The sequence below is a fragment of the Phoca vitulina genome, unplaced genomic scaffold (assembly GCF_004348235.1).
Source record: "Phoca vitulina isolate PV1807 unplaced genomic scaffold, GSC_HSeal_1.0 scaffold45, whole genome shotgun sequence".
In the NCBI taxonomy this organism is placed as follows: domain Eukaryota; kingdom Metazoa; phylum Chordata; class Mammalia; order Carnivora; family Phocidae; genus Phoca; species Phoca vitulina.
In genome coordinates, this window is record NW_022589748.1 from 3889037 (window position 1) to 3915483 (window position 26447).

The 26447-nt window shown below is 44.9% G+C and overlaps 2 protein-coding genes and 1 non-coding gene across 10 annotated transcripts in view; 2 read left to right on the forward strand and 1 right to left on the reverse strand.

Moving 5' to 3' along the window:
- Positions 1 to 10628, reverse strand: part of LOC116648740 (general transcription factor II-I repeat domain-containing protein 2) — a 42202-nt gene extending 31574 nt beyond the window's left edge. For all 5 annotated transcript variants that reach the window (XM_032430945.1, XM_032430944.1, XM_032430943.1 and 2 more), the window contains exon 1: positions 10573 to 10628. The gene's annotated coding sequence lies outside the window, so the exon portion shown is untranslated. The remainder of the gene's footprint in view (positions 1 to 10572) is intronic.
- Positions 7566 to 7638, forward strand: TRNAE-CUC. The gene has a single exon. It is a non-coding gene; the product is annotated as a tRNA-Glu (tRNA).
- Positions 10629 to 19285: 8657 nt separating the features above from the next.
- Positions 19286 to 26447, forward strand: part of RCC1L (RCC1 like) — a 28246-nt gene continuing 21084 nt past the window's right edge. For 3 of the 4 annotated variants that reach the window (XM_032431151.1, XM_032431152.1, XM_032431153.1), the window contains exons 1-2: positions 20181 to 20537; positions 25731 to 25860. In XM_032431151.1, coding sequence (XP_032287042.1) covers positions 20217 to 20537; positions 25731 to 25860 — 451 coding nt within the window. In that variant the 5' untranslated portion in view covers positions 20181 to 20216. Of the gene's footprint in view, positions 19648 to 20180; positions 20538 to 25730; positions 25861 to 26447 lie in introns of those variants that run through there. The other variant, XM_032431154.1, reaches the window with a different exon arrangement.

Below are 26447 nucleotides of genomic sequence, written 5' to 3' on the forward strand. Positions count from 1 at the left end.
ATAATAATAATAAAGACGTAAAGTGGTTTGCCCAAGATCTCTGGCTAGGAATGCTAATTTTCATGAAGGGTGTTTTCCACTAAACCTGGACATCATCTCCTCGCAAAATAAATTCAAGTACTTTGCTGGAGAAGCATGTTAACCACTTCCCGATGCCATCAGTGCCCGACACCACATTCTGACTCCCAGCCACAAAAGAGAGAGAAATGGGTTTGTACACTCAAGGTGGGAAGAGATGATCCCAGCTAAGATTTCTCTGGCATAAAAGCTCACTCAAAATTCCTCCGAGTTCTAAATCAAGGTAGCATCCCAAGATGTCTCTGAAAAAATTTCTCTAACACCATAAAAAGGATTTTTTAAAAAATTTATTTATTTGAGAGAAAGAGAGAGAGGGCACAAGCAGGGGAAGCAGCAGAGGGAGAGGGAGAAGCAGGCTCTCCGATGACCAAGGAGCCCAACGCAGGCCTTGACTCGAGGACCCCGGGATCACGACCCAAAGGCAGATGCCCAACCAACTGAGCCATCCAGGCACCCCCATAAAGAGGATTTTTTGAAGTAGAGCATTCTAAAGAAATACTGCTGGCTATGTTATGGCCCCAAAGCAGCTGGGTTAATTATATTTGTAAGCAAAAGATAAATTAACAGATAACATGAATAGGTACACGGAAGGAAGCCGAAAGATAGATCGAAGGGAGTGAATTATGGTGGTTGTATAAGGTTATTCAGAAATATTCACATACGTCTCTCTCTCTTTTTTTTTTAAGATTTAATTTATTTATTTGACATAGAGGGAGAGAGCACAAGCAGGGGGGGTGGCAGGCAGAGGGAGAGGGAGATCAAATTGCTTTGGTTAAAAATTTTTATAAATCTGGGGCACCTGGGTGGCTCAGTTTGGTTAAGCGTCCGACTCTTGATATCAGCTCAGGTCTTGATCTCGGGGTCGTGAGTTCAAGTACCATGTTGGGAGGCTCCCAGCATGGAGCCTACTTTTTTAATAAATCAGTCTCCCTATTATGAAATAGAATGTGAAAGGTGAATGGGACTTCATACCAGGCATGACCTGGCCATGAACAAGTAAGGAAATACACACGCTTCAATTTGGACCTTTTCTTTTTATTTTATTATTATTATTTTTTTAAGTAGGCTCCATGCCCAGTGTGGAGTCCAACATGGGGCCTGAACCCATGACCCTGAGATCAAGACCTGAGCTGAGATCAAGACTTGGATGCTCAACAGACTGAGCCACCCAGGCATCCCCAATTAGAAGCTTTTAAATAATTATCTTAAAATAAAACTTTGATTCTCCGTATCACACCCATATTTGAGAACAAGGAGAAGTCTGTCATTATAAACTACTTGCACGTGGGTAGTTTATAAAATGAAAAAAATGACTAGGACATGGCCTTCTATGTCCTTAAAATAACCTCCAAGTTCAGAAGTCTCTCAATGAAGCAGACCAAAAAGCAAAGTGGAGCACCTGTCCCTGAACTCAAACATTGTTCATGTCTGCAGATTTTATTCAGCAAGAAGAAAAATGGTCAAAATGATCATTCACTGTCTCCTTTTGAAAAAGTTTTTATTATAAAAATTCTTTAGCTGGGCGCCTGGGTAACTCGTTTGGTTGAGCGTCCAACTCTTGATTTTGGCTCAGGTCATGAACTCAGGGTTGTGGGATTGAGCCCTGGGTCGGGCTCCATGCTGGGTGTGGAACCTGCTTAAGATTCTCTCTCTCCCTTTCTCTCCACCTCTTACCACACCGCCCCACCCCTGCTCACGATCTCTCAAAAAAAAATTCTTTACAACTGCTATAAACTAAATCCTCACTGGGATTACATTTCATTTCTTTGAAATACCTGTTCGTGTCATTAAAAAAAATTTTTTTTAAGATTTATTTATTTATTTTAGAGAAATCATGTGAGCAGGGGGAGGGGCAGAAGGAGAGGGGTAGTGAATCCTCAAAGTAGACTTGCCTCCGAGCCCACCATGGGGCTTGATCCCAGGACCCTGAGATCATGACTGAAGTTGAAATCAAGAGCCAGCCACTCAACCAACTGAGCCACCTAGGCGCCCCCAAAATTTTTAAAATCAAGGTATATTTTATGGAAAGTTCACTTTTTAAAAAAGATTTTATTTATTTGACAGAGAGAGAGAGAAAGAGAGAGCACAAGCAGGGGGAGCAGCAGAGGGAGAGGGAGAAGCAGGCTCCCCACTGAGCAGGGAGCCCAATGCGGGGCTCGATCCCAGGACTCTGGGATCATGACCTGAGCTGAAGGCAGACGCTTAACTGACTGAGCCACCCAGGTGTCCCTGGGTTAACTTTGATTGTAATACTGCTTTATGTAGAATATTTTTGTTGATAGGAAATATACACTGTTAACTATTCAGGAATAATGGGGCCACAGGTTGATAATTTCTCTCAAATGGTTCAGAAAAAATAAAAGTTCTTTGTATCATACTCCCAACTTTTCAGCAAGTTCAAGATTATTTCAAAATTTTAACAATTATTTTTAGAAACTGACCATACTCTGTGTCAATTATTTGTACATTTCTATTTTCAGAAATTGTATGGTCCATCCTATGGGTTATATAATTCTTTTTTGGGGAAATCAGTCTCTAGAATGCACCATTAAGAGTTCAGATTAAATTCTTTCATGAGAAGGGCACAACTTGAAATGATTTTTATTTTATGCAAAATAAGTCTGTTGGCGAATCTGGAGCTTTCACTCCAAAGTCCTGTCTACACTTTTAGAAATCAATGGCATTACTTGGTTGAAACAGTGAAATTATTTTCCCATTGGAAGTTACAAAGATTTAAAAATGAGCCTTTAAATATATTGAACATATGTTCAATTTTTATCTAAGATAAAGCAAGTATTTGTTTTTAAAAAAGACTAATATAGGTAAATTTGCACTGTTCTAAAAGTAAACTAGCAATCAAAACCCTTTAATATCAGAAGCCTGGGTGGCTCAGTTGGTTAAGCGACTGCCTTCGGCTCAGGTCATGATCCCGGAGTCCTGGGATCGAGTCCCACATCGGGCTCCCGGCTCAGTGGGGAGCCTGCTTCTCCCTCTGACCCTATCCCCTCTCATGCTGTTTCTCTCTCTCTCTCTCTCTCAAATAAATAAATAAAATCTTTAAAAAAAAAAAACAAAAAAACCCCTTTAATATGTTATTATTATATAATAATATAATAACTAAGACTAAGTGGGACTTAGTTGTGACTAAGAGGGGCTCCCGGCTGGCTCAGTTGGTAGAGCATGCAACTCTTGATCTCAGGGTCATGAGTTCAAGCCCCATGTTGAGTGCGAAGCCTACTTAAGAAAAAAAGGAAACTGTGACTAAGAAACTGATATTCTTGACTAGTATCTTTCAGAGTAAACTAATTCCAACACTGTTTTAAAAAACAAAACAAACCAAAAAACCCTTCTTACACAACAGAGTCCCATCTTACAATGGAAGTAGGCACGCCCAAAGGCAAATTCACGCATGGTCAAAATCATCTTAGGAAGCAAAAAATACCTGTCCCAGAGAGAACATTTTTCTTCTATGATTTCTTTAATTATTTAGGGAAATGATTTTCCGCTTTATCACTAGATGCAACTTCGCCAACACGGCACATTTTTTCACATAAGTGGTTCTAAAATGTGTCAACCCCCCTGGGGTGGATTTGAGCTGTTTATCAGAAGGCCATCCTTCTTTGGGGGAGGGCTTGGTTCCCTTTTCTTTTAGAATTTTGCCATCAATAGTTAGTTAAGCCTCCAACTCTTGATTTCGGCTCAGGTCATGATCTCAGGGTCATGGGATCGAGCCCCGCTTTGGGCTCCAAGCTCAGTGCAGAGTCTGCTTGTCCCTTTCCCTCTGCTCCCCCCCCCCAGTCGTGCTCTTTCTCTCTCTCTTTCTAATAAATAAACAAATAAATAAGTAAAATCTTAAAAAAGAAGAGTTTTGGGGCGCCTGGGTGGCTCAGTCGGTAAGCACCTGCCTTCGGCTCAGGTCATGATCTCAGGGTCCTGGGATCGAGCCCCACGTCGGGCTCCCTGTTCTGCAGGAAGCCTGCTTCTCTCTCTCCCACTCCCCCTGCCTGTGTTCCCTCTCTCGCTGTCTCTCTCTCTCTGTCACTCTCTCTCTGTCAAATAAATAAAAAAAATCTAAAAAAAAAAAAAAAAGAAGAGTTTTGCCATCAATAGCTATGTCTTTGGAGTTCATGTCTTCCAGCCATAACTGTAATACTTTTCTGTCTCTCTAAACTCTTATCACCTACTTGGCTGGTCATCAAGCAGCTACTGGAACACGAAATGCCCTTGTTTGATGACTTGCACGTTGACGGCATGAATACTGGATTCCCTGGGACCACATCTCTAATGGTGACCCCTCACCAAGTCCTGCTGGCCAGTTTTTCCTGCAGCCTAGACACGGATGGCTGTTTCTTCCATTAATCACCCAGTGAAGTAGGCTAGGGGCCATGATGTATGAAAAACACACATTTTTGTTTTAAGATTTTATTTATTTTTTAATTATTTATTTTTTAAATTTATTTGACAGAGAGACAGCGAGAGAGGGAACACAAGCAGGGGGAGTGGGAGAGGGAGAAGCAGGCTTCCCGCGGAGCAGAGAACCCGATGTGGGGCTCGATCCCAGGACCCTGGGATCATGACCTGAGCCGAAGGCAGACGCTTAACGACTGAGCCACCCAGGCGCCCCTTAAGATTTTATTTTTAAGTAATCTTTACACCCAATGTGGGGCTCGAATTTACAACCCCGAGATCAAGAGTCGCACGCTCGGGTGCCTGGGTGGCTCAGTTGGTTAAGCGACTGCCTTCAGCTCAGGTCATGATCCTGGAGTCCCTGGATCGAGTCCCACATCGGGCTCCCTGCTCGGCAGGGAGTCTGCTTCTCCCTCTGACCCTCCCCCCTCTCATGTGCTCTCTCTCATTCTCTCTCTCTCAAATAAATAAATAAAATCTTTAAAAAAAAAAAAAGAGTTGCATGCTCTACCGACTGAGCTAGCCAGGCGCCCTGAAAAACACACATTTTAAAACACTGGAGTCACACGTGGTGTTTTGAGATGTTCACGTTGAGAGGCCCCAGAGAACTGAGACCATTTAAGGGGCCGGCATATTCCAGGCTCCCGTCTCCCACGTGCTCCTCCACTGGAATGACACAGAGTGCCTACAATATTTATTTGTTTGTTTGTTCAAAGATTTTATCTATTCATGAGAGAGAGAGAGGGTGAGAGAGCACGACTGGGGGGAGGGGCAGAGGGAGAAGCAGCAGCAGACTCCCCCGCTGAGCACAGATCCCAACTCAGGGCTCAATCCCAGGCCCCTGAGACCATGACCTAAGTCAAGGTCAGACACCCAACCGACTGAGCCACCCAAGCTCTCCCTATGATATTGAAATAGTGATTGTTCTCATTTCATGTTTACAGTTCAACCATGGTTAAACTCTCAAAAGTTAAACGCATGTATGGTACCTCTGGACCTATTATTCTGCGTGTCATCCTCGCATCCTTGCCATGCTATCTTCTCTGTGTTGTTCCAACTTCAGCATATGTGCTGCTGAAGCGAGCACCACTGTATCTATTATTTTGCACAATTCCTTGCAGAGAGAAGTTTCAACAAAGCCTTTCTCTAAAACACAGAAGTATATTGCTTGACTGGCATCTTTTAGCATGAGTGGTACAGGTATCATTTCTGTTCATTGTAGCACAGTAATCCCTACCTAAGAGGACTGTGACGTCAAAACTCTGGTTTATTGCGGAGAATAAATAACAGGCAAAATTAAGCTAGGTGGAAGTAAACAAGATATTAGCAGTTGGTACCAACTGTGCTACCAGCGATGACAAAAAAAGCCAACATTGCATAATTATTGCTTTGTTGCATCCTCTACTTAACAACAAATGGAGACAGGAGCCTTGTCTTTTCTATTTGATGACTTAGAATACGCCGTGCACTAATGGAACATCAACAATAATGAAACATGGGAGCTCCTGCCTGGCCCAGTCCATAGAGCATGGGACTCTTGGTCTTGGGGTTGTGAGTTCAAGTCCCACATTGGGTGTAGAGATGACTTAAAACAAAATAATGAAACATGATTAGAAGCTGACCTGGGGTCTCCCACCCTGAGAACATTTTCCTGAAAAAAAAAAAAAAATCACTGCATTCTAGCAAAGCTAAAAATCTTTTTTTTTTTTTTTTTAAGATTTTATTTGAGAGGGAGAGAGCACAAGCAGAGGGAGCAGCTGAAGGAGAGGGAGAAGTGGACTCTCCCGCTGAGCAGGGAGCCCGACGCAGGGCTCGATCCCAGGACCCTGAGATCATGACCTGGGCTGAAGGCAGCCGCCCAACTGACTGAGCCACCCAGGTGCCTCAAAGCTAAAAATCCTTAACAGGGAAAGCCTGTACCACAGAGTAAAATCCCCCAGAGCCTACAGGGTGATTAATTTTTTTTCTATTCAAATCTAAAGCATAAGCAACGTTCACTTGGATCACAGGATTTACACAGTACTTAACTTTTTGCTCTTTTATTTATTACTTTTTAAAAGTTTATTTATTTATTTATTTATTTTTAAATGTTTTATTTATTTATTCATTCATGAGAGTCACAGAGAGAGAGAGAGGCAGAGGCAGAGGCAGAGGGAGAAGCAGGCTCCCCGCCTAGCAGGGAGCCCGATGCGGGACTCGATCCCAGGACCCTAGGATCATGACCTGAGCCGAAGGCAGACGCTTAACCATCTGAGCCACCCAGGCGCCCCTAAAGTTTATTTATTTACTTAAGCAATCTCTACATCCGATGTGGAGCTCGAACTTACAACCTCAAGATCAAGAGTCCCATGCTCTTCTGATTGAGCCAGCCCAACTTTTTACTCTTTTAAAAGACTGGAGATGTAAACTAAAAAAACAAAAACAAAAACAAAAACCTTCTCAAATCTTACATAGTTTCCCCCAGCAACCCTTGAGGACCATGTCTCTCTTCTTTTCAAGGTGATATTTTACGAATGAAAAGCAAACATCTAGAACGGGGGTCAACGATCTGCAGCCTGTGGGTCAAATCCAGACTGCCACCTATTTTTGTCAATAAAGTTTTTTTGGCACACAGCCACACTCATTTGTCTGCAGTTCATCTGTGGCTGCTTTCCTGTAAGGGCAGGGCTGCACGCATGTGACAGAGACCACATGTCCTCCGGACCGAAAGCACTTATTATCTGGCCTTTCACAGAAAAAGTTTGCTCATCCCTGATCTACTGTTCATTTCCATCATGGACAACGGTCCATCATTTGCAATGTCGTCGCTCCCTTTACCAAACCTCTCACATCTTGAAATAGAGGCCCCGTTTTTTTTTTTTTTTTTTTTTTCCAAACCGTTTCTAGGTTTTCCTAGAATTTTTCAGGTCTCCGAGGCCTTGATTTTATTTAAGTTCCTGAGGTGCCACCTTTTCCACAGCCTGGGCCACAGTGAATGGGAGCTATAAACTCCGTGCTACCTGTTCTCCATTCCACAGAAATGTACGGAGGAGGGCGTTAAAGGTACAAACTTCCAGTCCTAAAAAAGTAAGTCCAGGGGCGCCTGGCTGGCTCAGTTGGTAGAGCATTTGACTCTCGATCTCAGGGTTGTGAGTTCGAGCCCCACGCTGGGTGTAGAGATTACTTAAAATTTTTTGAAAAACATCTTAAAATCAATCAGTCAGTCAGTCCTGGGGATGTAATGCACAGCATGGCAGTTACAATTAACAATACTGTACTATCAGGTTGTTTTTTTTTTTAAGATTTTATTATTTATTTGGCAGAGAGAGACACAGCGAGAGAGGGAACACAAGCAGGGGGAGCGGGAGAGGGAGAAGCAGGCTTCCCGCCGAGCAGGGAGCCTGATGCGGAGCTCGATCCCAGGACCCTGGGATCATGACCTGAGCCTAAGGCAGATGCTTAACGACTGAGCCACCCAGGCGCCCCGTACTATATGTTTTAAAAGTTGCTAAGAGGGTGAATCTTAAAAGTTCTCATCACAAGAAAACAAAAGTTTGTAACTATGTGAGGTGATGTTGACTAACCTAGTTGTGATCGTTTTGCAATACATATATTAAATCACTATGTTGTATACCTAAAACTAACGCAATGTTATAGGTCAATTATATCTCAATAAAACTGCAAAAATATTTTAAATTAAAAAAGTTTTTTAAAGATTTTTTTTATTTTAGAGAGAGAGAGCATGTGCGGGCAAGCTGGGGGGAGGAACAGAGGGAGAGGGAGAGAGAATCCTCAAGCAGACTCCCTGCTGAGCACAGAGCCCTACATGGGGCTTGATCCCAGGACCCTGAGATCATGACCCCAGCCGAAATCAAGAGACCACCGCTTAACTGACTGAGCCACCAGGCATCCCCAAACTGGAAAAAAATTTAAAAGAAGAACAACAACAAATTTCAAGACAACAAGGTATTCTATTCTGGAATTACCAAGGCATATGGAAGAGAACTAGAAATAATGTGTATTTTCAAGATCATAAAATTTAAAAAAGTTAAATTTAAATGATTAACAAATAGTCTAGAACTTTACCTTAGTCAAAATAAACTCATAAACATTTATTTTTTTAAGACTTTATTAGAGAGAGAGAGTATGCACGAGAGAAAGAGAGAGCAGGAGCAGGGGGAGAGGGAGAAGCGGACTCCTCACCAAGCAGGGAGCCCGATGCAGGGCTGGATCCCAGAACTCTGGGATCATGACCTGAGCTGAAGGCAGATGCTTAACCGACTGAGCCACCCAGGCGCCCCCAAATCATAAAAATTTAAAACTATGTTTTGAGCACCTGCGATGTGAAAACATACACTGTTCCCAAGAAGGGCACCAGGAAACAAAGGTGAGTAAAACCCACCACCAGTGCTGTCAAGGGAGACAGACCTGCATAGACACAGCAGAATAACAGGTAATAAAGGCAAAATGAGAGCCAGAACACCCCTGAATGGCCCAGGGCATGTGGAAACAGACTCAGTAACTGAGAGGGATAAGACAATGTGAACATTATTTCCAAGTTGGGCAGCCTGAGAATGAGGGAAGGCAATGTCCAGGCTGAAGGTCCAGGGAAAGACCCAGAGCTCAGGGCAGCCGACTCCAGGGGCTAACCAGCACGCAGGCAGAACTGAGACCCAGTCCCAATCACCACTGCATAGTAACACCTGCTACAGCCTGGCACCAAATCTGTGGGGACTGATGGCCCCATGAGCCAGTCACACCAACCATTTCCAGCAGGATGCTAAAACATGAAAAAATTTCCCCTTGAAAGGCAAAGTTGGGCCCAGAGATTCGACTCCTTGGTATATATCCAAGAGAGTCGAAAATAGGTCCACACAAGAACGTGTATGTGGAGGTGCCTGGGTGGCTCAGCCGGTTAAGCATGGGACTTTTGATTTTGGCTCAGGTCGTGATCTCAGGGTTGGGAGATCAGCCATGGGGGCCGGTACTGGGCATGAAGCCTGCTTGGGATTCTCTCTCCCCCTCCCACCTCTATTTAAAAAAAAAAAAAAAAAAAAGCCCCCAAACAACAAAAATGTACATGAATGTTCATGGTATTCATTATAGCCAAAAAGTGGAAACAACCCAAATATCCATCAATTGGTGGGGGAAAAAATGTGGTCTATCCATACAACGGATTTCTATTCAGCCATAAAAGGGAAGGAGAGATGCCGGACACAAAGATCCCTTAGGATGACCCCATCTATGGGAAACATCCAGAACAGGCAGAGCCACCAAGGCAAAAGGACATGAGCCGTTGCAGGGGGCGGGGGCTGGGGTGGGAAATGTTCTGCGATTCGACAATGGAACCGCACAGCTCCGCCAGTAAACCAAAAACGAGTGTTCACACACTATTAGGGCGCATTCTACTGCCTATCTCAATAAAGCTGTTACTAACGCAGCAAAGCTTGGGTCTGACAGGCTGAGAATGCCTTTCCCCGCCTTAACTCTAAGCCACGACCATTAGGAATCGTAGGCCCCCGACCGGAGGCTCTTCTTCCGGCCGCCGGATTGCTCGTCTGCTAATAAACAGAACGCCCGCCGCGCTGCCACGACCCACTCCAAAACCCACGCCGGGCGCCCACCCACCACGCGCGACGTGGGGGGCGGAGCCCGACACCTCCTCCGGGGAGCCGGAGCAGTTACGAGGCAACAGCCGCGGCCCCGCCCCCTCACCTACCCAATCAAGCACGTCCGCACGCAGCGGGCGAGCCCCACGTACGCCAGGCGGAGCGTGACCTCACACGCACCGGGCCCAGAGAGCCCAGAGCCTGCAGACGCCCGCCCCCACGACCCCGCCCAGCCAATCAGAGAGGACAGGGCTGCGCGTCCGTGCGCGCGACCGTTGTCCCCGCGGCGGGGCTTCCCCGCCCCACCCCCACTCCTGGGCCCGGCCTGCGGGGAACGGGGTTCGGGGGCCGCGGGGCGGCGACGGGGGCGCCTCCCGCCGTGCGCCTGGACGGCCGGCCTCCCTCCCCAGGCTTCCCCCTCGCCAGCCCCGCGGGCGGAGAAAGTTCCAGGAGAAGCGCCCGCTCCTAATGGCGGCCGCGGCGGGGGCGGGGTACGCACCTGAGGTCCCCGCCGGCGGGCAGCGCCGGGCCGGCCTCGGGGTCCGAGGGCTGGGCCGCCGGGGAGCGGCCGGGCGCGAGGGCGGCGGCCCGGGCGGCGAAGAGGCGGGGGCACGGCGTGGGGGCGGCGGCCGGGGCCCGGCTCTCCACTATCCCTCCTTTTTCTCTTTCTTTCTTCCCCCCCCTCTTTTTTTTTTTTTTTTTTTGGCTTCCTGGAAGGCAGCCTCCACTCGTGTGTCCGCAGCGCCCCCAGTGGGAGTTGCCGTTTCCGGTGCTGTCGAATCCAGTGGAACTGCACGCTGGATTTGTTTGCACGCTGGGCCGGGGTCCGCGGCAGGCCAGGCGTGCTTCTCCGTCCCCAGCCTTTGATGAGCGGCTGGCACGTGTCTCCTCGCACCCCGACACACCGCCCCCAGACGCGGACCTCCCTTCATGCAGCTGCTCAATGTGATTTTTGCACGCCTGCAACTTCTGGCTTGAAAGCGGTGAGGTTGCAATTCGAGTGACCTGGGGCTGTGCTCTAAAGCCATCGAGTTATTAGGAACTGAAAAGGCGACCTTTTGGCAGGGTCGGTGACATCGCCAGCGGATCATGAGCTATCCATCAGATGGTGGTGGCACTCCGGTAAACAGTCGAATAGTAAAATACTGTTATTTCATCTCAGTTAAACACTTACATATTTAGGTATCCCAAAAGGAGAATAGAATAGAAACCATTCGCCCATTACTCAGATTTTACCTAGCATGCCCTATTTACTTGATATTTTTAAGAAATAGACACAATTGAAGGCACCGTTCTCTTTCCTCCCTAGAGGTAATTACTATCTTGAAGTTTTTATGTTCTAATACACATTTTCTATAGTGTGAGAGCAGAAACAGGAGTGGGACCTTGTTCTACCTCAGCTGGGGAGCATGCATCAGGCAACGTAAGCTTTTTGCCACTCTGCGCATGTCCGAGAATGACCAGGGAAAGCACTGTACTGGTTTTGGGTTTACCTATCAATTTTAGTGGGTAACTGAATTCACAAACGTGAAATTGATGAATAATGAGGATTGGCTCTATTTTGTTGCCAAAAAACGATGAGCGCATGAAACTTGTACTTGACCACTTAACCTGGAAACCATTTTCTCATCTGCTGTAAAAACTTCCATATGAAGAGTTACGGTGTTTTGAACTGTTTAAAATGTCAAAATACACATGTGATTGGTTTGAAAGAACAACTCACATCAAGACGAGTCGTGTGCACCTACCGTCTCTGATTTCTCTCCTTTCATTCTCTCTCGAGCCCACTCTAGTTAACCCCCACTACTCCACTAAAGCTGTTCTCTCCAAGGTCACAAATGACCTCCACGTTGACAGTCCTTTTTCAGTTTGTGAATTGCTTGATCTGTCAGCAGTTGACATAACCATTCACTGTGTCCTCTTTGGGACATTTGTGCTGCCCTGCCTGCTTTTCCGGCTGCTTCTCCTCAGTCTGTTGCAGATGCTTCTTTCCCCCCAACCTTTTGAGTAGGGCTATAGCTCGGCGCTGTCTTGAATCTCTTTGCTCACTCCTTAGATGACCTTGTCCAATCTCAGGTCCTTAAACACCTTTGCTATGGTTATTATGACTCTCATGTATGTACTCCAGCCCTGCCCACTCACCTCCACCCCAGTCTTTATAACCAGCTGCCTACTTTGATATCTTCATGTGGAGGAAGAAGAGGTATCTTAAGCAGGACTGGTCCCACCGTCTCCTCAGATTCTCCTGTTGTTCCTTCTCACCTCAATGAAACACCATTCTTCCAGTTACTCAGGCCAAAACCTTGGAAGTATCCTTTTGCTTCTCCCATACCTGACACCTATCCTTCAGACAACCTAGTCAGCTCTAATTTCCCAAGATTCTACCACTCTCTGACCACTACGACTACCACCGCACTGGTCCAAGCCAACGTCATTTCCTGCAATAGATATAGTCTCCCTGATCCTGTCCTTAACTCCCTTCAGACTATTCTTTTCTTTTTTAAGAGAGGGAGAGCGTGAGTTGGGGAGGGGCAGAGGGAGAGAGAGAGAGAGAATCTTAAGCAGACTCCACACTCAGGGTGGAGCCCGATGTGCGCCTGGATCTCACGACACTGAGATCATGACCTGACCCAAAAATCAAGAGGACACTCAACCGACTGAGCCACTCTTCAGACTATTCTTAATACAGCAACTGGAAAAATTCTGTAGCCGTAATTAATTTTATTCCTCTGCTCAAAACTGTCTTATAACTTTCCATCTCAGAAGAAAAGTAAAGGTCCTGACTTATGCTTCTGGCCAAGGTGAAGTCACAAGGATTGGATTCACCCTCTCACCTGATACAAATATGCCAGCGGCGGGGTGGCTGGCTGGCTCTGTGGGAAGAGCGTGGGACTCTTGATCTTGGAATTGTGAGTTCAAGCCCCATGTTGGGTGTAGAGATTACTTAAAAAAATGAAGTACTTACTGATAAGGAGGGGCTTACTTCTGTCATTACACTGTTTTCTATATGCCTTACAGCTTTTTTGTCCCTCATTTCCTGCATTACAGTCTTCTTTTGTGTTTTGTTGCTTTTTTAGAGTGAGATGTTTAAATTCCTTTCTCATTTCCTTTTGTGTATATTCTATAGCTACCTTCTTTGCGGTTGCCATGAGGATTGCCATTTAACATCCTTAAATTATAACACTCCAATTTGAATTTATACCTGCTTAACTTCAATGACATATGAAAACTCTGCTCTTTTGTAGCTCTCTCCCCACCCTTTTGACTGTCGATGTCACAAAAATTACATCTTTATACATTGTGTGCCCAGATACACAAACTCATAATTCTTTTAAATGCATTACTCTTGGGGCACCTGGCTGGCTCAGTTGGGAGGGCCGTGACTCTTAATCTCGGGGGTGTGAGTTCAAGCCCCAATTTGGCCACGGAGCCTACTTTAAATAAATAAATAAATCCATTGCTCTCTTAAATCATGTAGAAAAGAAGGTACAGAGTTACAAATCATGTTACAAAAGGCTGTGCCTATTGAGTGGTTACTCCTGCTCTGCAAGAAATGTTTAAATGAGTCCTATAAGCTGAAATGAAAAGGTATCAGACTTGAAGCAATATGGAGAAATAAAGATCTCAGAAAAAGTAAATACATGGGCAGTTATAAAAGTTAGCTTTATTGTAACAGTGTTAGGGGTCATGAAATAGTTTCCTAAATAGAGGTGGTGATGGTTGCCCAACACTGTGAATGCAATTCACTCCACTGAACTGTACACTTAAAAATTGTGAAGATGATACATTTTATGTTATGTATATTTTACCATAATCAAACATTCTTTTAAAGGTAGGAATTCGCCTCTATATGATGTAGCCATGCCACTCACAAGAATTTACCCACGATAAAAGGAATATATGAGAATACAAAAATGTGTATGCAAATGTTCATAGCAGCTTTATTCATAACATCCGAATGCAGGAAACAAGGCAAATGTCAATCAACAGGTGAATCAAGGAACAAATTGGGGTATTCCATATAACGGAATAGTACTCAGCATTAAAAAGTGAATGAACTGGGGAGGCTGACTGGCTCAGTTGGTAGAGCATCTGACTCTTGATCTTAGGGTCATGAGTTCATGCCCCATTTTGGGCATAGAGATTACTTAAGAAAATAAATAAATAAAATAAAAATGAGGGGCGCCTGGGTGGCTCAGTCGGTTAAGAGTCTGACTCTTGATTTCGGCTCAGGTCATGATCTCAGGGTCATGAGATCAAGCCTACTTAAGTTTCTCTCTCTCGGGGCACAGCAAATGGTTTAAAAAACAAAATAGGACATTCATTTAAAAATTATTGTTTACTTAATCTTATCACATTATTTAAATATCTTTGTATATTTTATAAAGTACATATTAGTATAATAATGAGTGTAAATATTGTATACATATTTTTTCATGCTCACAAAGTTTACCCATATGGATGTGTAATCAAAATAATTTGGAGATTATTGCCCTAAAAATTTGGAAGATCCTGTTCTCAGAAAACCGATAGAAGAATTCATCTACAAGCAGGGGGCTGAATTCATTCAAGCAGATAATAATATCAGAGTACACCACATTTATGTGATATGGGAAGACTCAAGATTGTAAAATGTCATTTATTAATTTATCTCAATTAGGTCATCAACTTAATGCAGTTCCAATAAAAATCCCAGTGGGATCTTCCATTCAATTGACAAGATGACTTTAAAATTTATATAGAAGTAAATGTTATGAGTAGCAAAGGCAATTTTATAAAAGAACAAAGAAGACCTGATTGAATAAAAATCAGAGCATGATACAAAGCTGTAGCAGTTAGCTCAAGAATAGATCAGAAGGAACAGACTCCAGAATTGACACATATACAGAAACCCATCATGTTATAAATGACATTTTAAAATCAAAGTCTGTTATAGCCAGTTAATTATTTGGGGACAATCATATATCTTATAAAATACTAATAAATATGCAATCATACCACTCATAAAAATCAACTCCATATCTAAATATAAAAAATAAAAGTGCAGTATTAGATTTAGTGTTTTACAAATATTATAGAACACCTTTATATCTTGTATAATGGGTAGTCTTACTAAGCAAGAAGGAAAAGGAAAGCTCTAGTGGATAAGATTAACATTGACTAGGGCGCCTGGATGGCTCATTTCGTTAAGCATCCGACTCTTGATTTCAGCTCAGATCATGGTCTCAGGGTGGTGAGATCGAGTCCTGTGTCAGCATGGAGTCTGCTTAGGATTCTCTCTCTCCCTCTGCCCCTCCACTCCCCTCACGTGCTCTCTCTCTTAAAAAAAAAAAAAAAGATTAATGCTGACCTCATTAAAATAAAATTTTGTAGGGAAAAGGACACCATAAATTAAGTAAAAAGAAAAGAGAAAATAGTTCAACACATAACAGAAGGTTTCCACACAGATTATATCAAGTACTCCTATAAATTAATAACAGTCAGTTCAATAGAAATATGGCCAAGGATATGAGTAGCCAAATAATTCTTGGTAGAGGAAACATGCAATGCCAATAACCATAAGGTGTTCTACCTTCCCAAGAGATTATAGAAACAGAAAAAAAAAAAAACAAAAAAACAAGAGGTATGCTTTAGGTATCAGATTGACAAACATTTCAAAAGTTTGTATCAGGAGCACCTGGGTGGCTCAGTCAGTTAAGCAGCTGACTTCAGCTCAGGTCATGATCTCAGGGTCCTGGGACCAGGTCCTTCGTCAGGCTCCCTGCTCAGCGGGGAGCCTGCTTCTCCCTCACCCTCTGCAGCTCCCCCTGCTTGTTCTCTCTCTCTCTCTCAAATAAATAAATAAAATCTAAAAAAATTTAAAAATAAAAATAAAAAAATAATAAAATGAGCATTTTCTATGACCTGGCAGTTCTGTTTATCTGTATCTACCCAAGAGATGCCATCACACAGGTGCCAAAGGAAACATGTACAAGAACACTCATTGTAATACTTTAATAGCAAAAAAGGGGAAACAACCCAAACGTCTACCAAAAGAATGGTCCAACAAGACTTACTCATACTAATATGCAAGAGTGAAAAAGAATGGGCTAAGTGCAAACAAATTGCTATGAAAGTGTTTCCAATAGAGTTTTGAGTGAAAAGAGGAGGTTGTAGAATGAGATACATAGTTTTCTTTAAACACACACACAATAAAAATTTGTAAATGTTTTTTCTACGGCAACCGATATATGTGGGGCTGTGGTTAAAGGAGCCTTTCCCTTTATCCATATAGAACACTAAAAGTTTTTTTTTTTTTTACAAAGGCACTTCAGCATATATTAATTGTATAACTAAACGTTTAATAATAATAATTAAAATACATTAAGACTAGTTAAGTTCATTCTTTCCCGGACCAGAGAATTTTAGCTATCCCAATGTAACAAAGAAATTAGAATGCCTGCAGGAAAATGTCATTACAGGTGGGGGGAAAATTGAGCTTGGTTAACGAGAGCAGATATTTTAATACTCCAGGGGAGCTGGTATTTTGCTGTGGGACTATCTTTACGAAGCAACAATATGGACAAAAACGCAAGTATTAGCCAGCATACAACCAGTATATAAAACAACCAGGTTTTGACAGTAAAATATAAAAGCCCAGTTGTCACTACAAACCCAGCTCTTCATTGGCCAAAACCGACTTTTAGTCTATTTTATCCTATTTCTTGATGAACAAGACACAAAATTGATGGGCAAGCATCGCCACCTAGTGGCTGTGTTTCACATTGCAGATTCTATCACTGTACCCTTTGTCCCCTAAATCTCCAACCAATGGTTCTGTCTTTTGGATCTGTTAAAAGTCAAATATTTGATAAATTCAAGAGACCAGGGGCACCTGGCTGGCTCAGCTGGTGGATCGTGTGACTCTTGATCTCGGGGTTGTGGGTTCAAACCCCACATTGGGTGTGGAAATTACTTAAAAACACAAAATCTTTAAAAAATAAGTAAATAAATTCAAGAGACCTACATAGGGTTATCGATTTTTAAATTCTTTTAAAAAAATTTTTTAAATTTATTTAAGTAATCTTTACACTCCATGTGGGACTTGAACTCACGACCCCGAGATCGAGTTTCACACTCTTCTGACTGAGCCAGCCAGGCACCCCTCAATTTTTTCTGACAAACATTCTGACAAGTGAAGATTTTTAAAAAGCCTATCTACCATCATTGCCAGTTTATAAAGAGCTGATCCTTAAAACCAAAAAATCAGAGAGGCCATGAATTCAGATCAAAGGAAAGCCATGTTTATGCAAGAACAGTTGAAAACTGGATACACATTTCATGAATAGATAAACATCCCATAACGATATTAATAATTAGTTATTAGTTACCAGTTAGTTAGTTATGCTGGTAGATATGTCAACTCGACTGGGCTACAGGATGCCCAAAGAGGTGGTTAAATATTATTTCTGAGTGTGTCTGTGAAGGTGTTTCTGGAAGATATCAGAATTTGAATTGGCATACTGGATAAAGATTGCGTTCTCCAATGTGTGTAGGCCATGTACAACCCACCGAGGGCCAGAATAGAACAAAAAAGGCAGAGGAAGGTTGAATTCTCTCTCTGCCTGGCTGTTTGAGCTGGGACATCAGTCTTGGACTTACACCATTGTTGTTCCTGGTTCTCAGACCTTTGCACTGACTAGAAGTATACTCTGCCTTTCCTGAGTGTCCAGCTTGCAGACCGATCATGGGACTCTATTTCTCCTATCAGTTCTGTTTCTCTGGAGAACCCTCACTAATGTGATGGCATTTACGTAATTCTTCTTTACCAATACATGTTTTAGATTTTTTTTCTTTAAGAGAGAGAGCATGAGCAGGGAGGGGTGGAGGGAGAAGAGAGAGAGAATCCCAAGCAGCCTCCACGCCCAGCACAGAGTTTGGCATGGGGCTCGGTCTCATAACCCTGAGATCATGACCTGAGCCAAAATCAAGAGTCTGATGCTTAACAGACCGAGCCACCCAGGAGCCTCTGATTTATAAATAAAAGCAGAGCTGGAGACAAGATCTTGTACACAGGTACTTAATTTGGGAGGTACCAGGAGCCAAAGGTCAGGGAGAGTTAATGAATAATACTGTCCTTCCTATATAGAGCCAAACTACCTTTGAGCCTCTTTACCACTGGAATCGAAAAGAACCCATCCACCAGATGATATCCCATCGTAAGTTCCTTAGCTGTGTTGATCTGTTCTAGTAAAACCCTCCCCCCAACACAGCAGCTATGATTGGGCTATGCCCTTGGCTAAGTTTACATAGTTTATTACCATTATCGGCCATAATCCGTCTGGGTTTTGCAGGAGCCAAGCAAGTGAACTGAATGCGATAATGATGGGAACCAGCACCCTTGCATCCTCTGCATTTCTTTCTTTTTTTTTTTTTTCATCCTCTGCATTTCTGAAGATGGCACTCAGGTCTGCAATTCCGCCTGGGATGCAGTATGTCTTCTGATTTAATACTGGCTGGGTCAGGACAGGAGGAGGGAACCAATATGAGTTGCTAAGCATGTTTGTCCCAATTCTGGACTCAGGAACCTGGGACATTTCCACAGGGTCGGTACATGGACACACTGACCCACAGACAGCCTGTGCTGGCTCCCTAAACTCCCAGTCTAACTGGGGTCCTTGCCAGTGTTTCAGGTCCCCTGGGTCACTGTCATCCCAGAGCCTTTATCAAGCTCTTGGAAGATCTGCTTATTCTCATTTCTCCAGTGTATAGGAACTCTGGTAAATAACCACAAATTCCTTTGGGAAGTGACTAGAATATTTATTGCCTCTATTTGTGCTGGCTCTGCAGGGTCCCTCAAGTGGATTCTGCCTCCTCTACAGTTGCTGAATTCTGGTCTGAGAACTAGGTCAGATTTTTTTTCTGGTCATACACATCAAGGAAGCACTTATACCTCATCCCTTGGAATACCGTGGTCAGATAGCCAAGCCATAGATCGCTGGTGTCAGGGGACTATGGCTGCCACCCTGCCCTTGCTACCAAGTCCAGCCACCTGGCTCTGCCGTTCTGGAACCCTACCATCCTCTGGGGAGCCTAGTTTCAGAGAAGTCTGTCCTCAGCATTTGGGACTAGTATTTGGTAACGTCTATTATGGATCATAATGGGCTGCAGGAGATCAGGTCATAAAGTGCAAACATCTCACATCTCTCTCATTTATTTAAAAAAATTCATTTCACTTTTCCCCCCCTTAACCTCCTCACTTTAGAGGTGCGATCCAGAGAAAGGCGACAACTTGCCAAAGCCACTTATCAAGTCAGTAGCAGAGCCAGGACTAGACCCAGGTCCCCAGACTCCCCGTCAGTTCCTGCCTTCTCGGAACTTCAAAATTAGTGCTGGATCTCAGAAGATGACTAGGAGTCGGCTAGACACCTGCAGGGAGGAGGGCAGCGGGAAGGACATTCGAAGCCCTGTGTGCTAAATAGGCAGGCCTGAACCAGCTCCGGGATTCGGAAATTACAAGGAAAGCCATCTGACTCCAGTGCAGTGCGCGGCTAGCGGGGCGAGTTGAGCTGAGGAGGAGGATGCACTGCGGAAGGTAGCAGGGCTTCCCTGCAGGGTCGGGGGCAGCGGATGCACCTGCAGAGCTGCACTCCAGCGCGCTGTGGCTGGGGCACGACTGAGTGGCCTGGAAGCGGATGGAAAGGCTGAGACAAGGCCAGCTAAGAAATGACGAGGGGCCGTGGCAAGGAGGGTAAACCGGGACGGGGGAGAGCACCCCATGGAGGCCGCGCAGAGCGGGCCACCCCTAAGTTTTACCTCTGCTGATTGACAAGCAGCAAAGGGCCTTCGGAACGAAAGCGCCCCGCGCCCGCGGGAGCCTGGAAGACCCTCCGCAAGGAGCGCGGGCGGGGAAGGGAGGCGTTGGGCCGGCCGCTGAGCTGGGAGACAGGTAGCGCGCTGGAGCTCAGCCCCCCGCCCACGCAGGCCCGCGGCTTCCCGGCTCCGCCCTGCCCCGCCCCCCGCCTGCCCCTAGCCATTGGCGGCCCTTGGCGCCTTTGCCTTCAGCCAGTAGTCGACGTGGCCTCCGGCTCTTCCGCCGGGGCGTGGGGTCAAGGGTCACCCAAGATGGCGGCGTCCAGGAGGCGCTGAGGCGTGGAGCGGAGGATGGCGCTGGCGGCGCTGGTGGCCGGGGCTCGGCTGGGGCGGCAGCTGAGCGGGCCGGGCCCAGGGCTGAGGCCGGGGCGAGGGCACCGGACGGCGGCCGGGCGCTCGCGGAGCTTGCGCGAGGCGGACGCACCCGTGTTCCAGTACGTGGGCGAGCGGGCTGCCCGTGCCGACCGCATCTTCGTGTGGGGCTTCAGCTTCTCCGGGGCGCTGGGCGTGCCCACCTTCGTGCTGCCCAGCGCTGGGCCCAAGCACCGCGCCGGCTCGCGGCCGCCCCGCAGGATCCAGCCCGTGCCCTACCGCCTGGAGCTGGACCAGAAGGTGCGGGCCGGGGCTCTGTCCCTCCGTCGCACCCTCCGGCCTCCGCCACTGCTCCCCGAGGCCCTCTGCGAGAAGTTGGGAGGCTGGGTGGTCCAATGCCGGGGAGGAGGACCCTCGAGCGGGCTGCAGGCCCGGGAGGGGAGGGCGTTAGGGCGCTGCTCACATTTAACGAGTGGCCGAAACGTGCCCCTGTCGGCCCAGACAGGCGTCATTCGCACGTCACCCCCGGAGTCGGGGTTGTCACCACAGTCACACTTTAATTTCGTTGTGGTTACAGAATATACTTTCTTTAATTTCAGCCCTTTTAAATGTATTGAGACTTTGTTTTATAGGCCAGCATATGGTCTTCTCTGGACAGTGTTCCATGTGTGCTTGAAAGGGATGTGTATTCTGCTGGGCGGAGTTGATGTCAGGTCAAGTTAGTAACTTCTTGGTGGACCTATTATTTGCTCCAACTGCTGTCCACCACCTCAGGCAGCTGCAGTGTTCATCGTTAGCTGCTGATTGTTTTCAACAAATATCCCTGGGGAAAAAGGCTGTTTGCCCTGCGTGGTATCTGGGTCAGGTCAAATAAATAGAGCCTTGTGCATGGGGTCTTCCCGGGAACCACCAGACAGATCAGATGAGAATGCTCTGGGAATGGAGCTTTGAAGTTCCTCCACACCCTTTCTGCCTCTTCCAGTGGCTGCTAGACTGCCGGTTTCGCTGTGGTTGTGAGCTGTTGCCTTTCAGAGCTGCTGCAGAGCTGAGCAGAGGTGGATGGGAACAGGTCAAGTTGAAATGCTGCAAAGCTTGCTGTTCTTACTGAGACTCAGCTGCTTTTCTCGAGTAAACATTCCCTAGATTGTTTTAAGTCTTTGGTTGATTTCCGGAGTTCTGAAAAAAATGATTCTGACGTTGGCCAGTGTTCTCTTTGCTCCACCATTTTCACTGATATCACTCAATCCATGTCCTTTTAATGTAATTACTGATATGGTTGGATCACATCTGCCATCTTGCTATTTATTTATTTAGGTCTTTGGTTTTTCTGTTCATCCTTTGCTGCCTTCTTTTGTGTTAAATAGGTATTTTGGGGTACCTTTTAAATTCCTTTGTTGGGTGTTTTGCTCTATATTTGAGGTTTTTCTTGGGATTACAATATGTATCTTAATTTAGCACAGTCTATGTTAGGTTATTAGTGACCTAATTCTGGAAACAAAAACAAAAACAAACTATAGCAACTTTGTTCCAACAAAGCTCCAGTTCCTCCTCTCTCCCTTGTGGGGTTATTGTGATATATATTTACATTTTAAGCCCAGTAATACAACTTTATAGTTATTATTTTATGCAGTTGTCTTTTGAATCATTTAAGAGACAAAAAGACAAAAGGTATTCATGCAGTGTTTTCTAGTTACCTTTATAATTACTTTAGCTGGTGCTCTTCATTTCTTCTGATTTTTTTTTTTTCTTTTTTTGTTACCATTTCCTGTCATTTCCTTTCAGCCTGAAGGACTTCTTCAGTACTTGTCAAGGCAGGTTTGCTGAATTCTCTCTTTGTTTGGGAAGGTCTTTCTTTCTTTCTTTCTTTTTTTTTTTTAAAGATTTTATTTATTTATTTGACAGAGAGAGAGAATGAGCACAAGCGGGGGGAGTGGCAGGCAGAGGCAGAGGGAGAGGGAGAAGCAGGCTCCCCACAGAGAAGGGGGAGCCCGATGTGGGACTCGATCCCAGGACCCTGGGATCATGACCTGAGCCGAAGGCAGTCGCTTAACCAACTGAGCCACCCAGGCGCCCGGGAAGGTCTTTATTTAAGGATAGCTTTGCTGCTTACAGAATTATAAATTTTTTCTCTTTTTTAAGATTTTATTTATTTTGACAGAGAGACAGACACAGCGAGAGAAGGAACACAAGCAGGGGGAGTGGGAGAGGGAGAAGCAGGCACCTGGCTGAGCAGGGAGCCCGACGCGGGGCTCGATGCCAGGACCCTGGGATCATGACCTGAGCGGAAGGCAGACGCTTAAGGATGGAGCCACCCAGGCGCCCCGCTGCTTACAGAATTAATTCTTGGTGGACAGTTTTTATCTTTTCAGCACTTTGAATATGTCATTCTGGTTTCTGGTCTCCCTTGTTTCTGATAAGAACTTAGCTATTAATCTTATTGTTGTTCCCTTGTCCTTGATGAGTCCATTTTCTTTTGATACTTTCAAGATTTTTCTCCCTCCGAGATAGACAAGATCCGGCGCCTTCAGGCTGGTATGGCGATAGACTTGTTAACAGTTTAACTGTGACTTGCTGAGTAACTTTGATCTGTAGATTTATGTTTTTCATAAAATTTGGTAAGTTTCCTGTCATTATTTTAAGCATTTTTTTCTGTCCTTTCTCTCTTGCCCTCCTGGGGTTCTCATTACATAGATGTTGATACACTTGATATTGTCTCATAGGTCATAGGTCTCTGAGTCACTGTTCTTTTTTTTTTTTATCCTGATCTTCAGAATGAATAATCTCAGTTGATATTTCTTCAGGTTAACTGCTTCTTTCTTCTGTCATCTCAAATTTGCTTCTGAGCCTGTTAGTGAATTCTTTATTTTGGTTACTGTATTTTACAACTCTAGAAATTCCATTTAGCTTTTTAATGTTTTTATTTCTGTATTCAAATTCCATAGTTGTGAAGACATTGTCATCATATTTTCCTTTAGGTCTCTATAAATTTTATATTTTAAAGATTTTATTAATTATTTATTTTGAGTAATCTCTGCCCCCAACATGGGGCTTGAACTCACAACCCTGAGATCAAGAGTTGCATGCTCTACGGACTGAGCCAGCGAGGCATTCCTTCTTTGAGTTTTTTAAACATGGCTTTATTTTTTATTTATTTTATTTTATTTATTTATTTTTAAAGATTTTATTTATTTGTCAGAGAGAGAGCACAAGCAGGGGGAGTGGCAGGCAGAGGAGGAAGCAGGCAGAGGGAGGAGCAGGCTCCCAGCTGAGCAGGGAGCCCAACTCAGGACTCGATCCCCGGACCCTGGGATCATGACCTGAGCTGAAGGCAGACACCTAACCGACTGAGCCATCCAGGCGCCTCCTAAACATGGTTTTAAAAATATTCTTTGGGGGCTCCTGGGTGGCTCAGTCGTTAAGCATCTGCCCTCGGCTCAGGTCATGATCCCGGGGTCCTGGGATCAAGCCCTGCATCGGGCTCCCCGCTCTGCAGGAAGCCTGCTTCTCCCTCTCCCGCTCCCCCTGCTTGTGTTCCTGCTCTCACTGTGTATCTCTCTGTCAAATAAATAAATAAAATCTTTAAAAAAAATATTCTTTGAACAATAGTTTATTGAAGTCTTTGATAAATCCAACATCTGGGTCCACTTAATGTCAGTTTCTGTTGGCTGCTTTTGTCCCTTCAGTGTAGGTCACACTTTCTTGTTTCTTTGCATGTCTTGTACTTTTTGGTTGAAAACTGGACTTTTTGGGGCGCCTGGGTGGCTCAGTCGTTAAGCGTCTGCCTCCGGCTCAGGTCATGATCCCAGGGTCCTGGGATCGAGCCCCGCATCGGGCTCCCTGCTCAGTGGGAAGCCTGCTTCTCCCTCTCCCACTCCCTCTGCTTGTGTTCCCTCTCTCACTGTGTCTCTGTCAAAATAAATAAATAAAATTAAAAAAAAAAAAGTTATGAAAACTGAACTTTTTGGTGATATTTTATAGTTTTGGAATCATATTTTTCCCTTGAGGTTTTTTTGTTGGTTTTTTTCTTTTTTTTTTTTTAGTAACTTTTGTGGACTTCACGTATAGAATCAGACTTCCATGCTGTGCATGGCCACTGATATCTTTGTTCAAGTTATTGATTTGTGTTGTTCCCCCCCCACCAACCCCTTTCCTTAGCTTGGCTTCTTGAGTGTTGCCCTCTGTCTGCATACCTTTATGGTCAGCCAATGATTTGGGTTTAAGCTTATAAGGTTTCTGCTTTCTGCCTTTGATTCTGCGTAAAGGTTGGGGACCACATTCAAAGATCATGCTGTTCTCAAGTCTCCTTCAGCTTTACTTGGTGCTGGGTCCTCAGGTCTCCCGTGTTCACTCACAGAGTTCCCCAGTCAGCCGTGGATGTGTGCAGAGCCTTCTGTGGCAATTTTACTTCTAGGAGCTTTCCGTTACACTGCTGCCTGGTCTGCCTCTCCTCTTGCCCTGGTCAGGATTATAACCTCAGAATGGCCAAGTTGTGGATTTTCCTTGTTTGTTTCCTACTGAGTTCACTATGGGCATGAGTTTTCACCTTCTACCCCAAAGTAAGTGGCAACAAAGTTGATGGTTTTCATGGTCAACCCTGCCTTTTAAAACATATGTGCTTGGGACGCTTGGGTGGCCCAGTTGTTTAAGCGTCTGCCTTCGGCTCAGGTCATGATCTCAGAGTCCTGGGATCGAGTTCCGCACCGGGCTCCCTGCTCCTCGGGAAGCCTGTTTCTCCCTCTGTCTGCTGCTTCCCCTGCTTGTGCTCTCTCTCTCTCTGACAAATAAATAAACAAAATCTTAAAAAAAAAAAACCAAACAAACCCCAAAACCCCACAAAAAACATATGTGCTGACTGAGTTGGAGTTGATGGAGCACCCCAGACGGGAAGTCTGCAGATTCCTGCTGTTGTTGCCTGAAGTTCTTGTTTCTTCTTCTTCTTCCCTCTTTTTTTTTTTAAGTTTCATTTATTTAAGTAGTCTCTGCACACAACGTGGGGCTCGAACTCACAACCCCGAGATTAAGAGTTGCAAGCTCTTCCGACTGAGCCAGCCAGGCGCCCCTCCCTGTTACCTGAAGTTCTAGCAGTCTTTTACAAATAAACTTTTCTCGGTTTATTTGCCTTTGATTTCTCCATCCCCGAAATGTTTTTTTTTTTTTTTTTTAGGTTTGTCCAGTTTTTTTTTTTTTTTAGATTTTATTTATTTGAGGGGGAGAGAGAGAGAGAGACAGTGTGTGCGTGCACACACACAAGTGGGGAGAGGGGAAGAGAGAGAGAGGGAGAAGCAGACTCCCTGCTGAGCAGGGAGCCTGACGCAGGGCTCGATCCCAGGATCCTGGGATCATGACCTGAGCCAAAAGCAGATGCTTAACTGACTGAGCCACCCGGGTGCCCCAATACTATGTGTTCTTTGATTGGGCAAACAGCCTGTCATTTATTGCGGAGAAAACTGGATATCACAAATCAATTCATGCTTTATGGGAACTCTTTTTCAGATTTCATCTGTTGCCTGTGGCTATGGATTCACACTGCTATCCTCTCAAACTAAGGATGTGACGAAAGTTTGGGGTATGGGGCTCAACAAAGATTCCCAGCTTGGATTTCAGAGGAGCCGCAAAGATAAAAGTGAGTGTGCTGCGGCTGGCTTCTCTGTGCTGTGGTTGGTAGGAAGGAGTTCCCTTTTGTTTTCAAGAATATGGTGACATAAACCAGACTAGCAGAACAGAAGAGATGGGAGTCTTACACGGATGTTATTTGGGACCATCTGGAATAGATTGTTTGTCAGCCTCTTTGGTAATAACACTAAACCTTTAGGCAAAAGAGCCTTTGCTGATAAGTAAAAATGTTGCTCTTATTGTGCCTGACTTAAAAACTTTTTTAAAAGATGTTATTTATTTATTTGTTTGAGAGAGAGGGAGAGTGTGTGTGTGTGTGTGTGTGTGCGCAGAGGGAGAGGGAGAGAGAAAACCCCAAAGCAGACTCCGCACTGAGCATGGAGCTTGATGTGGGGCACGATCCCAGGACTCTGAGATCATGACCCAAACTGAAATCGAGAGTTGGATGCTTAACTGTCCAAGCCACCCAGGCACCTCGCCTGATTTATAAATTAAACTTTATCATAGATAGATGCGCAAAAGAAAAAATGTAGTGTATATGGGGTTTGGTACTATCTGTAGTTTCAGGCGTCCATTGGGGATCTTGGAATGTATCCC